At 36.5% G+C, this 13,913-nt stretch overlaps 1 protein-coding gene across 3 annotated transcripts in view; it reads left to right on the plus strand.

The window, feature by feature from the left end:
* tmeff1b (transmembrane protein with EGF-like and two follistatin-like domains 1b) overlaps window positions 1-13,913 on the plus strand; it is a 99,866-nt gene that overhangs the window by 31,222 nt on the left and 54,731 nt on the right. For all 3 annotated transcript variants that reach the window (XM_017481451.3, XM_017481441.3, XM_053679706.1), the window contains exons 2-4: window positions 3,525-3,634; window positions 3,897-4,026; window positions 12,372-12,398. In XM_017481451.3, the coding sequence (XP_017336940.1) occupies window positions 3,525-3,634; window positions 3,897-4,026; window positions 12,372-12,398 (267 nt within the window). The remainder of the gene's footprint in view (window positions 1-3,524; window positions 3,635-3,896; window positions 4,027-12,371; window positions 12,399-13,913) is intronic.

The following is a 13,913-nucleotide window of genomic DNA, read 5'->3' on the forward strand; positions in this document are numbered from 1 at the left end:
GGATGAATGTTGATCGTTTTTCACGTTTTTTTTTTTTTTTTGGGGGGGGGGGGGTTATGCACAGCCTATGTGAACCAGTTTATCTGCAAAGTTTTTCCCTGTTCAGCGTGATAATGTTTGTCACTGACAACAGCTGTGTTGATATTTAGAAACTTGTTAGTGTCATAATTTCCCCTAGCACAAGTGTTGGTGTTCGCAGCGCACTCTTCTAGTGACATTGACTTTGTTTACTTTCTACATGTGCATTTGTTATGATTTCTGTCCTGTCTCTGCCCCTGTATTGTCATTGGTTGTTCCCTTATGTGTCATCATTAGAAAATATGCTGTGCTTAATCTATAATGAATTGCTGTAATATACTGCACATGGGGATGTGTTACCTTCTTCGCAAGCTTCAGTGATGACACTTTTAGGTCATTGCTGGCTTAGTGTTTGACGGATGGATTGCTATCTATTAACATCCCAAGAATGTGTAGCTAGTAAATTCTCTAACAACTAATATCTATTAACTAATGCCTATTAACAACTGGTAAAGATACCCTGTATTTACATATTATCTTACATAATGTGGTATGTTGCAATGATCTCAAATTCGATCAACAACAAAAAAAAAACTGACTCACATGAAGAGTGTCACTGGATGACGCTGTATCTCTCATGAAGAACAGGTAACTTTGCTAAGGGTTCGTCACAGTGGCAGGCAGCCAATCAGAACTTATTTCCAGAAAAATGAGTTAGCCAATGATATGAGGTTACAGTCAAGCCAGTTGGCCCGCCCACTGGTGACAAAATGAAAGTCTTTGCACAAGCAGAAGCAATATTTGAGAAGTAAAAGCAGCTCCTGAGTGTGGGAAAAGATTTAGCTTGTGCACACAGATTTTTCCTTGTGTTTGTGTTGCGCTTAGCGAGGGTTTAAAACGAGCACGTGAATTCTCCCCTTTTCACGTGTGTACATCTATTTTCCTCTGGCGGTTGTAATTTACTGTCATCACAATCATCAAAAACACACTCTGATTTTTGGTACAGGTTTGCCACCATAATGCAGCCAGGTTATTCCAGCGTGTGTGTGTGAGTAGGCGCGGATACATCAGGGGGCGGGGAGCAGAGCGGTCTCACTGACTGGCTGACTGACCGATATTTGACTATTACAAACAAACTATAAGATTGTAAAATCGATTCTATAGCAGACCGGCAGCCAGTGAAGAGTTGCTAGTATAGGGGAGATGTGGTCTTGTTTACGAGTCATCATCAGTAGTCTAGCAGCAACATTCTGAACCATTTGCAGTCATGACAAGTGAAGATTGACTAACTCCTATATAAAGAGAGTTACACTAATCCAGGTGCGAAGATACAAATGCATGCATCATCCTCTCAAAATCATTAATTGAAATAAATGGGATGACATTGGCCAGTAATCCTAGATGGTATAAAACTTGATTTGACAACAGCATTTATTTGTTTGTCAAATTTGAGAGAACTGTCAAATATTACCCCTAAATTCTTCACCATTGGTTTACTTTACTGCAGAGCGCTAGAGGACCTGGAATTAGAAGTGCCATGAGAATCCCCAAATACAACGTTTTGTTTTCATTGAGGTGTTAAGTTTGAGCCATCCAATATTTAAGGTCCTCCAAACAAGCCAGTAGGGGTTCTATAGAGTTGTTTTTCTTTTTCAAAGGCATATAGATCTGAGTATCATCTGCATAAGAGTGATGAGAGATACCATGTTTCTTCCAACAATGGTCACTGATATTTACATCTTATATTTACTGTTAAGGAAAATGTTTTACATATGATTTAAAGTTTTTGTTTTAGTTATCATTTTGTTTTCCTCATGAAAAAGGTTTGTTGATTAAACAATGAACAACTTCATTAAAATATTTATAAGTATAAATATTTAAATGTAAAAACTATGTGAAATTAGTATGTAAAGGTTTTTATAAATGTTATGATTATGTGCAAAGGTTTGCACACCCTTAAGACAAAAATAAAGAAGACAAATGTAACTTATTTACAATGCTAGGTTTCATAGACCCTTTCATCATCCATGTAACAGAAATGGGCAAGTACTGTAGGTTATGATTAAGTTAAAATGTGAAATCTCTCTTTTTGTATGTAATAGAAATTGGGCTGTAACTAAAAATTATTTTCAGATTGATTAATCGGCCGATTAACATTTTTGATTAATCTGATTTTCTGTGAAACCAAATTTTCAATACTAATTTTTTTTTTGTGTCTTGGACTCCAAGTCTCCAAAATTACAATCTGAAGTCACCTATATCACCACAAGTTGTTTGGAAGGATTTCAAGGGGGGGGGGCTCTATTCTCATCCAAAAACAAATTGAAGCGTCTTCAGTTTGCCAGACACTACCGGAACTTCAAATGGGATCAGGTTCTATGGTCAGATGAAACAAAAAATGGTACATTTACTCAGTTTAAACATTTTGATATTTTCTATGTTCTATTGTGAATAACATATGGGTTTGAGATTTGGAAATCATTGCATTCTGTTTTCATTTACATTTTACACAGCATCCCAACTTTTTTGGAATTGGGGTTGTACTTTGGGTTAGTAAAAAACACTAGTAATTCCATTTGAGACTATACTACCCTTCTAAAATTAGAGTGCATAGTGTATAGTATGTGATTTTGGGACACTACTTTGGTCTGTACTCGCCATATTTCTGATGTATGTTTTCATAACAGAAGTAACGCAAAGAGTAAACGTGCCATGTCCAGACCAACTAATCAATAATGAGATTTGTTGACAACAATTTTTGTAAACGATTAGTTGATGTAGCTCTAGATAGAAACATTTTCTAATACATTTGTATTCTCACTGTGGCATATGTCTCTGAGAACTGAGACTGAAAAGACTGGCTGATGTGACTTTATAGAGAGAGATTTTAAAAAATATGTACCAACATGACAATGCCCCTGTGCCTAAAGCACAATCCATGAAGTTTTCCATGAATGACGTGGAAGCACTCAAGTGGGGCCTTGACGTCAACCCCACTGAGCCCCTTTTAGGAGGAACTGGAATGCCAACTGCACCCCAGGCTGCCTCATCAGATATCAGTGCCTGACCTTATAAGTTGTCTTGTGGCTGAATGGGCAAATCCCCAGTCATGCTCCAAAATGTAGAGTGAAGATTTTCCAGAAGAGTGGAAGTTATTATAACCCTAAAGGAGGGACTAAATATGGAATGATATGTTCAAAAACACATATTAGTGTGATGGTCAGGTGTCCCAAATTTTTGGCCATATAGTGTATTGTAACGATTTTCAGAGCCACAATATTAGTGTTGCATTACATGTGAGCACACGAAGGCCTTTATAGGCAAATAAGGTATTCTAGAATTCAGTTACACTGTTAGAGAGAGAAAACCAATTTTTGCTCTCCACAACATGACCTTTGGACTCCTGACCACAAATATATGATCACAAATCACATTAGGTTACTGACATGTTTGCATGCTTAGCTGTTTTTATTTTTATATTTCTATTTTTTTTATTTTTATCCCAGATTTGTCTGAGAAGAAGAGTAATTTGCGAGTGTGTGACAAAGCCACATGTCGCTATGGTGGAATCTGCAGGGACAATGGTGCTGACCTTAAATGTGTATGCCAGTTTCAGGTAATTTTTTTTTTCATGCATTTCACATTTTATATCACATGTACAGTTATTGGTGATTTAACTTTATTTAAAATAAAAGAATACTGAATATACAAACAAGATATTTAGCATAAACTGCTACCTTAACAATGAAACTGCATATTCACACTTAAATACTTCTAAAAGGAGTTTCACTGAGCAAAGCCCCAGACTGCATAAAGTGTAGCTTAAAGCATTCCTTTTGAAAAATTAATTAAAACCTGGTTTCTGACTTTTGCAACAGTGTCATGAAAAATACATTCCTGTGTGTGGATCTAATGGGGACACCTACCAGAATGAGTGCTACCTGAGGCAAGCAGCCTGCACACAGCAACGTCTTATATCTCTAGTTTCTCCTGGACCCTGTGATCCAGGTGAGTGCTAACAAAATTTTTAAATTTTACAGTACCACAGCATTTGTATCCTTAAATTAGTATCCTCATTAAAGGGGTCATAACATGATTAAAAAAAATGTTTTTTTCTTCTGTTTGTGAGTTTAATGTATCCGTTTGTGCATGTATAAGCTCTGCAAAGTCCCAAAACTCATATTTTCCCACAAAGGGTTTTATTCTATCTAACAGAAAACACTGCTCCAGACCTGCCCGAAATGCATGGTTCAGAGTCCTGATTTACTTCTGTAATTTCTTTACGTCACAGCGTGCACTAAACACTAATCAGCATAAACCCACCCAAAGGCAGCCACAAAGAAAGAAGGCAAGGCTAGCTAAAGTTTGCTAAGTTGCCTCAGGTTTTTTTTTTAAAGTGTTTGTTTGTATGTTGTTGGTCTGACAGAGACGTTGATTGTAGCTGCTGTTGTCATTGTATCTTGAAACGGTTTAGATCACAAGGATCCTAGCTAGAGACCAAAATACTGAGAATCATATGAAATTTTAATAATGACGCGTTAATGAGTAGTTCCAGACCTATGGACAGAATTGTATTTAACTTAGGCCTATTTGTGGCACTAGAGGCGTTAGGCAACATTTTTGGAACCATGTTGAATTAGTGTGTCAAATTTCATAAAAGGCATATATCCAGTTCTATGGATGATTATTATTATTATTATTATTATTATTATTATTATTATTATTATTATTATTATTAGGGGCTAAGCACCACAGGTGCTATTATGCAGACAACAAGACTGACAGGGTTTAATGTCAAATAGCATTTTTATTGAGAAATTTTGAATAAAACAAAACACAATATAAGAGAGAGAATTTTATTACAGATACTGCACAAAGTGGGGGAAAAGGGCCCAGACTAATAAGAAAAAAAAACATAAAACCTTAGATTTTATGTTTTTAGTTTTTAAATTGCAAGAATTTTTATTTTTGCCAGTTTAATAGTTTTTGAGAAAACCAAGATGGTCGACACGATGTGCGCTTGAATTTCACGTCTTGGCACGTGTTCACTTCAGCATACCCCAGGGAATTATAGGAAAAAATAATTATGAATTTAGCACAAAATCAATTCAATTGTATTTGTATAGTGATTTTAACAATGGACATTGTTTCAAAGCAGCTTTACAGAAACATAAACACAGGATACAGATTTTAACTGTTTGAAGTTATCCCTAATGAGCAAGCCGGTGGCATCAGTGGCAAGGAAATACTCCCCAAGTTGATATGAGGAAGAAACCTTGAGAAGAATCAGACTCAGAAGGGAACCCATCCTCATCTGGATAACAACAGATAGTGTGAAAGTAAAGGAAAGTTCATTACGGTTTTTATATGAATTTTTTAGTGAGTATTTTATAGTTGAACTAGTCTACTGTTCGCGAAAGGAGACTTGAGTGCAAAATTGTATGTGGTAATTGCAGTCCTAGGGCCATAGCAGCAACCACAGCGAAAATGTCCATGTGGAATTGAGGTCTAAAACCATTTCCATGATACTTCAAGCAGCACCATCCTCAGCAATCTCCAGGCTGCATTGCTTGGGGTCATCCTCAGTGGCAGAATTTAGCCTCCAGATGAGAGCTCCATCCAGAAGTAGAACATCAGGATGGATCAGGCAGGCCCAAAGAGCAGAAAGGGTCAGGATCAGCTTGTGTAAACAAATGTTTTCAGCCTAGACTTAACACTGAGACTGCCTGAGTCCCGAACATTAATTGGAAGGCTGTTCCAATCAATATGATATGATCAATATGATTTGGAGGAGTAGTAGCAAAAATGGCAGTTAGATGTAAGAATTTTAAGCATGTTATTGTAACCTTTGACCTGTATATGGCACTGTCACAATTTGTTGAATAGCTTCAGATCCTGAAGAAGGCTACCACGTTTTGTGTAAAGTCATTGGTGAAATACAGCCTCACTTCCTGTTTGGTGACTTTGCTGTCAGATTCATTGGACCATTACATGCAAACCATTTGGAATATTCAAAATTCTTTTGATAACTTTTGTGTGGCTTACGCTAAATATGAAGTGTGCCAAATTTTCTTTCTTACTCATGCACTTTCAGTAATCACTTATCCTGGCCAGGATAGTGGTGGATTTGGAGCCTATCCTAGGAACACTGGGCATTAGGCAGGGATAAACTGGACTTAAACACCAGTCCATGATAACGTACACATTTACAAACTCCTTCACACCCAGGGGCAATATATCATGTTTTCTGAATGGCGGGAAGGAAACCAGGGAACCTGGAGAAAAAATACAGGCACACAGTGAGAACATGCACAGAAACTCCACACAGACAGCTTAGGATTGAACTACCCAATTAAAAGATTGAAGCTCCTCTCACAATTGAGGAGACTTAACACTTAAAACTGGAGAGAATGGGTAGGTGTGTGTTTTACTCATTGTCAATAGTCTACCAAGTGAAACATTGCAGTTATCTTCCTGCATCCATCTCCGACCACAACCCTATTAGATTTACATGGGAACCAGCAATCGCTCCACCACACTTAAAAAATTGGAGATCTAAAAGTTGTATACTAAAAGACCCGGACTTTATTAAATTCATGACCATTCAGATTTAAAAAAAATTTTTTTTTTAGAGGCCAACGTTAATTCAGCCTCACATTCAAACATTTTGGAGGCACTCAAAGCTTATGATAGGACATATTCTTTCATATGGGGCATGTAAACAGAAGGAAAAGAAAGCTGAATTAAGAAAATTAGAAAAAGAAACAAGATAATTGGAATTAGAGCATTCATGTACCTAACAAAGATGAATGTTTGACACAACTTACTCAAACTACTTTTCCATAGTAATTTGCGCATCCAGAAGGCCCAGCCTATCATGGCAAAGTACTTTAATACAAATTTTGAGACAAGACTAGCAGTATGTTTTAAATGGCAGATTAAAAAAGAATAATCAGATCGGCACATCCATTCCATACAGTCGAATGATGGCAGATATTTATTAGATCCTGAAGAAATTAATATGCTATTTAAAAAGTTTCATGAGACCTTATACAAAACTGAACACAACCAGTACAATGTTGGTACTAAAAACTTTTTAAAGTAAAATACAACTCCCCTAGATCCATGTGGAAGACAATAAGCTACTGGATGCAGACATTACTGAGAAAGAGGTCCTCTGAGCAATTAATACACTGGAAAACAACAAGGCTCCAAGACCAGATGGTTTCCCAATAGAGTATTTTAAGGCATTTTCAAATAAGTAATTTTCAAATGACCTCCCCTAATAAACATGATTAGAGAATCACTTGAGGGAAAATCACTTCTACACTCAACAATAACATTGCTTCCAGAGTCTGAGGGCGTACTCATAGTAGGTGATCTGTACTGTGCCCAAGCACGTTTGACCCCCAAAGTCCAGTTTGTTTGACTAGTGTGATTGTACCTCTTCAAGTGGGCCTGGGCACAGTTCGGTTGTACTCGGGCACAGTACACATCTAGTTTGACATGTTTCGAGTGTCATGCATGAAACCCATGACCATGGCCTTATATATCGCCTTTTAGTGTAGGTTCCGTAATGCACTGTAATAACACCAACATGACATACTGACACATTGTCATAGCACCACCAACTCGCAGTATAACAAGGTTTTAAATATTTGTTAAACATTCCTCTCTAAAAAGAGTAAAACAATTCACAGGAATTCATCACGCATGTCAGTATTTTGAATGCAACCTGGCAACATTTAAAATAATTTTTTAATCTTATTAGGTGTTAAAGGTAATGCCATGGCAGCAAAATTAATTAGCTAATGACAATGTTCAGGGATGTACAGTATGACAGTTTTGCTTGGAATTACGATTAAAATAATTGTGTGAAGATAAATATTAATTCACTCACAAACATGTAGAGAACTAAAGGTTATTTCAACTAGCAATCATGTTAGCATGTCAAACACAGAGAAAAGACCCCTTTTAGAAGGCAACGAGTCTGCATCAGCATCTAATGTTTCACTCAAATGAAAACGTCCTTTTTGCAATCATCGCGAGACTACATAAAGTGCAAATACACAACAGTGTGAAATGGGTGCAGGACAATATACACACAACAACAGATATACAGCACAGTAAATACACAGAACATGGGCTGTAAAATGTAAATATTATTATTTTGCTTTAAATGCACGAAGACCATAAGGTAAGCTTATTGGCTGCTTCTCTCAGATCCTCGCTACTTTTGCTAGCAAGCAAGGGAGGCTATGGATCATGTGTGCTCTACTCTCTTCTCCCACTGGTAGCTGCTGCAAGTCTTGCGGTTGGAGCGGGCACGTACAAATATATTTGCATGTGTGATGTCACAAACCCTGCCAAATCCAAGCCGTTTTTGGAGCTTGGTTAAATAAATGCTCTTTTCCTCCTGAGGAGGACGTATTAAACTATGAAAGTTGCAGGATGTTTTAATGGTGCATTGACCTCTTTAAATCAAATTTTCTTTCATCTTTTAACATATCATGTCTCAAGTGATGACCCCTTTAAAGCCATAATACTAGAATATTTAACTGACTCCCATCAATATTTATTTTAATTACATGTAAAAACACAAAATACAGCTAAGAAATACCAATATATTAGCATTTGAATTCTTGTGTTACATAATGTTGATGGGCTGTGGATGTAGTTATATTAGTGGGCAATGTGACTAAAGCCAGTGTTGTCAGGGTAAGTAAGTACATTTTATTTATAAAGCACATTTAACACCGCAAAAAAGCTGACCAAAGTGCTGAGCAGAGTAAAGAAAAGTAAAATAGAAAACAGAATAAAACCAAATAAAGACAGACAATAGACAAGAGTAAAACGTTTGATTAAAACGCCTGGGAGAAATTATACGCTTTTAGTCTCTTTTTAAAAATGGTAATTGAAAGTGCAAGGCAGATGTCCAGTGGCAATTGATTCCATTAACAAGGGACAGTGACTGGAAAAAGTTCTATCCCCCTTAGTTTTTAAATGGGACCGAGGGACATGCAGAAGAAACCTATCAGAAGATAGGTTAGATGCTAGATAGGTCAATAGATAGGTCAATCTGCTAGATGAATGTGGTGTAAGAAGATCTTTTGAGATAAGAAAGAGCTTGATCATTAAGAGTTTTAAAGACGAACAACAGAATCTTAAACTGAATCCTATAATAGAGATAGGGAGCGGTTTTGGACACAGCAAGTGAGTACAGCAAAGACTCTATGAATTAGAGGACTGGAAGACTGGCATCTACACTTTTGATGACATCAGAAAGTCAACAGGTGCAAAATCATATTGTACACTGCATGTTTTAGTAATTAACTTCTTATAACATGTATTGTATGCATTGCCACTATACAGAGTGCAGAATTAATCAAAAAGTACTTTTCTTTTTAATAATTCTCTAATGGTACCCTCATATCTCATATCTGTTTGATAGCGTTGGGTAATTTCTCCTCATCTTCCGTTCCTATTATTAGTGGTGTACCTCAAGCCTCCATTCTGGGCCCACTTCTTTTTAACTTATATATGTGTCCGTTGGGGAATATTATTAGGGCACACAATGTCTCTTTTCATTTATATGCTGATGATACCCAGTTGTACATACTGTTGAAAGGTGGTGACTCCATTCAATCATTGTTGGACTGTCTTGACAATATTAAAATATGGTTAACAAATAACTCTCCAACTTAATGAAGACAAAACCGAAATAATTGTTTTTGGTCCCCTGAGAATGAGAGATGGTCTTATAAATGAGCTGCTGACCAGGGCAAAGAAATTTTTATCATGTCACCCCAATGTTAGCATCGCTCCATTGGCTCCCGGTCCTATATAGTGCACTAGATCGGTTGGCAGCCATTTTGTAGTGATGTCTGAAATCTGACTGAACAACTTAATTCCCTACCATTCGTTCACTTGTTTTCACCCACAATGTCCTCTGATTTTGAGTGTTCATCCAATGTACACTCACCAACGCACTATTTCCCATAGTCCAATGCGAGACAGCGATAGAATGCAAATGAAAAATAAACATATATTAAATATAAGCATAATAGTAAACATGACAAGCAGTTGTTTTTGTTCTCTTTATTAACTAATACAATAAACGTGACAAATGAACAGTGAGAAGATGAACTTTACTGTTTTACGATACATTCCGCAATGCGACAGCGTGCTCTCTGACGCGTTGTATTTATGTCAGCATGCACTCATTTTTGTTCACTTTTTCCGCATATAGTGGACTCAAATGTCATTCGCTATATTGGGAATAGTGAATGATTGAACGAGTGAGCGATTTCGGACACAGCTACTTAGTTTCCTAGACCAGTGGTTTTCAAAGTGGGGGTGGCCCCCTTGGGGGCGCCCGGGGGGCCTCAACAATTTGGTGTGAAAAATAAATAAATACATGATTTTTTCTTTCTCACGCTCAGACAACCACACACATATATATACACACACACACACACACAATCAAATCCTAATGTAATGTAAAGATGTAAGATGTAATTATTAATAAAAAAGGGGGATAAATTCAGAAGTCTGTATTTTAATGTGTTTTAAAGACATCTTGCAAAAGGGGGGCCTCGGTCAAATGTTAATGCCATTTGGGGGGGGGCCTTGCCCTGGAAAAGTTTGGGAACCCCTGTCCTAGACTGTTTCTTTGCTGTTAATTAATGTGGGATTTTGCACCAGATGCATGCAATTTACAAAGTAGCATGGTTGTTGCATGCAAAATGTCTTTTTTTTTTGCATCCTGGGAGCACTGTGAGTGAGGACCGGGGTACACGGTGGCTTAGTGGTTAGCACATTTGCCTCACACCTCCAGGGTCTGGAGTTCGAGTCCCGCTGGGGCCATGTGTGTGTCACAAAATGATCAATTTATTCATTAATATTACTCCAAACAGAGAACTGTTCATTTAAAACTCTAGCTACTATAATCATTAAGAACAGCTGCTAGTTAATGTACCTTGCCACAGTACATGTTGAGACATGGGTGCCATCATGTGAGGATTGCTGTTTATGTTGATGAGTTGAAGCTATGACTATGAGTTGGAGGCTATTTTGCTATAGAAAAAACATTCCATTGTCCAGTAACTGGTAGCTATCTATACAACTTACAAGCTCATCCTCCTCAGTCTTCTCAACAACAAAATTGTCGCTCAAAACCTGCAGACAGTCAGCAATTTCATGGGCTGAAATAGCTGCGATCTCCTACCTCAAATACAAAGTGGTAAATCTTTTATTAACACGTTAGTGTGCTCAAGAGCGTCAGAATGCTGTTGTAACTACCCTCACCTCAGGGCCGAGGTTTTTTCCATGGCTGGTCACGGAATATTCGAGTCATCTCCAAACGAATCCATTCCACTTTCATTGTGTAAGAGTAGCCACCTCTCTGAAAATCAATACCAAGTTTTGCTTGTTACCTTGCAGTAACAGACACTTTGCTCTCGTCAAGCTTGGCAACAGGCTCACAGGCAAAACGGTTCAGTGAGCCCTATGTACTAGAGTCTGATTAGCTTATTATAGCAAAAGTTTTTTGTTTTTATTTAATTATGTTTCTAAAAGTTGCAGGACTGATTCATTTGGAGACTGTCCAACTCAGAAATCCTTGGCAGGCAATGCAAAATAAAATTTGAGATTTCGAAATATGGGGGGGGACCCCCTATGTATAATGGCTCCTACGCCCATGTATATCACACACATACATATGTAAATTATATGTACAATCATGTTTAGAAGATGTAGAAGAAAGTCACATTAAAGGATTAATTCGAATTAACCAATTAATTGTGAAAATCGCCCAGTACTACGAGTAATGTAGGCTTCTCAAACGTTAGCTGTTTCCATTTCCATTAAAATGACCTTGTCTTGGGATTGTAGTTAACTAACAACTTTTCTTAATATTTAAAGCAAATATTTCACTGCTTATTACCAAATTAAAATCAAATGGGTTACAAGACTAAAGTTTTTCCCCCGAAATATTTCTCCAATAATTTGCAACACAAAAGAAGAATGTCTCACTCATACTTTACTCTCATTAATGTGTTTGGTATGTGTGGAAAACTCTCTTTTATACATCATGGCTCCTCAACTATATTTATAGAAATTAAAAAAAAAAAAGAATGAAATTCCTGGTTACAACACAAAATAAAACACAAACACAAAAAAGATATTGTTCCTGTGTTTGTTGGTGGACTTCATAGTAATTCTGTCTTTGTAAAATACATAATCTATATTTATTTCTTGATGCATTGTGTATTATGCATTTATGCACATGTATTGTGCATTTGACAGATACTGAAAAGTTCTAACCATATATATATTTGTAATTTTGTTTGCAGATAGCAGCTCAGGGTCTGGGGATGGAGGTAAGAAAATTCCAAATTTTTCAGAGAACATCCAGTCTCACTTCTAAGGCTTCATTGTTTATGCTTCAAAACAACTGTCAGAGGCATACCCAGAATCATAGTAGTGGGTGTTATGGCCAGAAATTTATATTATGGTACAATAAAAATTCTCATAGTCTCCAATAAAGTTTTATTGAGAAGAAAAACAAACCGACTGACACACAGAAACAATCATTCAGTTTTTTTCTTTTTCTACTAACAAAAGAAAACAAAATTAAAAAGTACAAAAACCAAAAAATTTTATGCATTGTCACTATACCGAGCGCAGAATGAATCAAAAAGTACTTTTCTTTTTAATGATCCTCGAATGGTACCCTCATATCTTTTTGATAGCGTTGGGTAATTTCTCATAGTCTCTGTGTCTATATAACAGTATAATGTCATGTCCCTTCAGTTTCACAAGGGCCTGTTATTAGAGCAAAGTAAGATTATTTATTTATTTATTTATTTAAAAAAATTTATTGTACCAAATGTTGTTCCCTATTGGACAAATAAAACTGAACTGAAAGGCACAGATACAAATTAGATGGAATGCCAATAGCAGTGCATTGCGCACACATTTGACATGAAGGAATCCCACATGTACATGGAAAAACATGAAAAACTCAGGATTGAACTTAAGATCTCAAGAGATAAAACTGAGGTTTGATATTGGCCTATAGTTTTTTTTTGTTTGTTTGTTTGTTTGTTTTTTGTTTTGTTTTTTTTGCTAGTTTAAATGATTTAGCAACATAGTCAGTGCTAGGGGAAGAATTGATTATTTTTAGAAGGGGTTCAATTACTCACAGAATAATCTGTTTGAAGAAACGTGTAGGTAAGGGATCTAGTATATAAGTTGATGATTTTGCTGAAAAGATTAATGAAGTTAGTTTGGTCTCTTTAAACATTCTAATAGTTGATCTGATTTTTATACACATTTATAAAAAGTTATGAATATATTGAATACAACCAAAAATATTTAATTTAAGTAAAATATGCCTGGGGTTCAGGCTAAATTCAGTATTTTAAGTTTATATCTTCTATATATGGCATATGTTACGGCCCAGTCTAGGTTAGGCCGCACAGAGTAACCAGCTTGGGATTCAGTGGAGTTTGACCTTTAAATAAGGGAAGCCAGGAATAACACAAACAAGGTTGTTCAAAAAGGTTGTGGTATATTGTAAAACACAAAATTATATAAATATAACTGTACAAGGAACCAAACCAGGCGTAACTTCAGGGTGGGCTAAAGCCAAAATAATAGACAAAAGAATTCTATTGTTAGGTACCTAGCTTACCTAAAAGGAAAATAAAGAAAATACAAGTACTTCCCTAACTACCTAAGCCAAAAACAGAGACAAAGGACCCTCTCTCAAAAGAAATGGCAGCCACACCCCTACTGCTAGTGAACCAAGTGAATCATATATACAATGGTGAATAGTATACACATAAACAGATACAGGGACAACCAAAATCAAAATCCAAAAACCAGGCATG

Source organism: Ictalurus punctatus, chromosome 1, assembly GCF_001660625.3.
Source record: "Ictalurus punctatus breed USDA103 chromosome 1, Coco_2.0, whole genome shotgun sequence".
Taxonomy (NCBI): Eukaryota; Metazoa; Chordata; class Actinopteri; order Siluriformes; family Ictaluridae; genus Ictalurus; species Ictalurus punctatus.